Source organism: Pteropus vampyrus, unplaced genomic scaffold (assembly GCF_000151845.1).
Source record: "Pteropus vampyrus isolate Shadow unplaced genomic scaffold, Pvam_2.0 Scaffold124, whole genome shotgun sequence".
In the NCBI taxonomy this organism is placed as follows: domain Eukaryota; kingdom Metazoa; phylum Chordata; class Mammalia; order Chiroptera; family Pteropodidae; genus Pteropus; species Pteropus vampyrus.
This window is the reverse complement of record NW_011888905.1, coordinates 728,532-730,342: the sequence shown is the minus strand read 5'-3', so window position 1 is coordinate 730,342 and position 1,811 is coordinate 728,532. Positions and strand designations below refer to the sequence as shown.

Genomic DNA, 1,811 nt, shown 5'->3' with positions numbered 1-1,811 from the left:
CTGTCTGTTGGCCATTTTTATGTCTCCTTGGGAGAAGTTTCTGTCAGGTCCTCTGTTCCCCTTCCTGAAGGTCGGGGATGAAATGGTTTCGGGATGAACGGGACAGCACGTGCCAGGCACCAAGGGTTCGGTCCACGATGACGACAGCGATGGCAGCTCCTCTTCGATGTGACCTGCGTCCTCGCTCTAGGATGCAGACACGTTCATCCATGCCGGGCAAGAGTCCTTCAGGTGCGACAGCCACAGTAGACACAGTGTGTTTGTAGCCGGGAGCCACAGAAACGAAAGCAGGGGCATGGGCAGAAAACGGCGAGCGGCGGGCGCAGGGTCTGGCGTGCTGGCTCGCTGCCTTGTGCAGTGGGGCGCAGCACTCAGAGGCCAATGGCTGAGGTGGACGCTGCCCGCCAGTGGGGGAAGACGATGGACTGGCTGAAACGAGAAACATCAACTCTGAAATCAAGTTGGGGCCTGGATGCCAAAGAGATGGCGGGGTTGGCGGCCTTGACGAGGCCCCGGGTTTGGGGCTGGCACCCCCAGATCAGCTGCTCACATGACTCTGTCTCCGCTCCTTACGAGAGCCGGGGCGGCCACGACACCTGGAGGACCCATCCGCCTTCCGCGTCCCGGGTCCCGGGTCTCGGGGCGTCTGCGCGGCATTTCCTGTTCCTCTGGGACGTGTCCCAGCAGCAGGAACTCCCAGCCCCTCCTCCTGCGCGTGCTCCTTCCATGGAACTTCAAGTCTGAACGCGCCGTGCTGTCCACGCACCCAAAGTCATAGCCTGCTAAAGGCCGGGGATGCTGACCCTTTCCACCCGGTCTGATTTCCCCACGCAGCGGGCGAGGAAGCTGCGGTCAACACAGGGAAACTCGCTGGATCGAGGCCGCGAGGCTGGCGTCTTCAGAGCCGAGGCTGCGACAGCCACTGCCACAGCCGCTAGCGCACGTCTGCTGCCCCCAGGTCCCCTTAAGTGGGGGTCTGGGCGTTGGCTTGTAGGGGGCATCATCAAACAGTCGTGGCTCGCAGGAAGCCCGGTCCCTTCGGACATTGTACCAAATGGCGAGAGGTCAAAGGACAGCTCGGAGCATGAAGGAACTTGATTGATGGGTGGCCATTTCCATTCCACGTCTTCCTGTTGTCACCTTCCCTGTGCTGGTCCCGTGTCCCCACAGGACACAGGCTTTAAGAGTCACTCTGTAAACTAACGTGGACCGGACATGTCTCCCGAGAGGCTGCGCACACAGCTGACGTTAACGTAGACTTTTTGCACGGAAGTGCAAGGTGCACTTCTGTTCCTTGGAGTGAAGGACACCCTAGAGCGGGAGGCTGGCTGGGGGTCAGCGAGGGGAGAGGATGCGGGGTGAAGCAGAGACCCCCAGGCACCCCTTTCGTGTCTATTTGGGGTCGGAACATAGCTATGTTCTAAAAAGCGTTCTCTGCGTTTTCGGGAGTTTTGATCACGTTCAAGAAGACAGATGGGACCCATGGTGCCGGGAAGGCCCAGGCTCCCGAAGCCGTGACCCCAGGGACAGTCCCAGGCTCCAGGGGTCCTGTGGGCAGGACGTGTGCTGGACGGTCACGGCCGTGGACAGCGGTGCTGCGGCAGCATCTCAGCTGCCGGGGAGACGCGGCCAGTCCTTGATTATGCTACTGGGGACGGTCAACTCACCTGTGACGCTGAGTGTCACCGCCTCGCTGCGCTGGGCCCCCAGGCCGTTGTCGGCCTCGCAGGAGTAGTTTCCAGAATGTTCTTCGGTCACAGAGAGGTTGAGGGACGCGCCTCCTCCAGAGGGGGCCGGGCTGCTCCCCAGGG

At 61.3% G+C, this 1,811-nt stretch overlaps 1 protein-coding gene across 1 annotated transcript in view; it reads right to left on the bottom strand.

Moving 5' to 3' along the window:
• The window catches only part of LOC105296410 (Fc receptor-like protein 3), a 47,878-nt gene that overhangs the window by 26,596 nt on the left and 19,471 nt on the right, over window positions 1-1,811 (bottom strand). Inside the window, exon 11 of the mRNA XM_011366489.1 lies at window positions 1,668-1,804. Within this exon, the coding sequence (XP_011364791.1) occupies window positions 1,668-1,804 (137 nt within the window). The remainder of the gene's footprint in view (window positions 1-1,667; window positions 1,805-1,811) is intronic.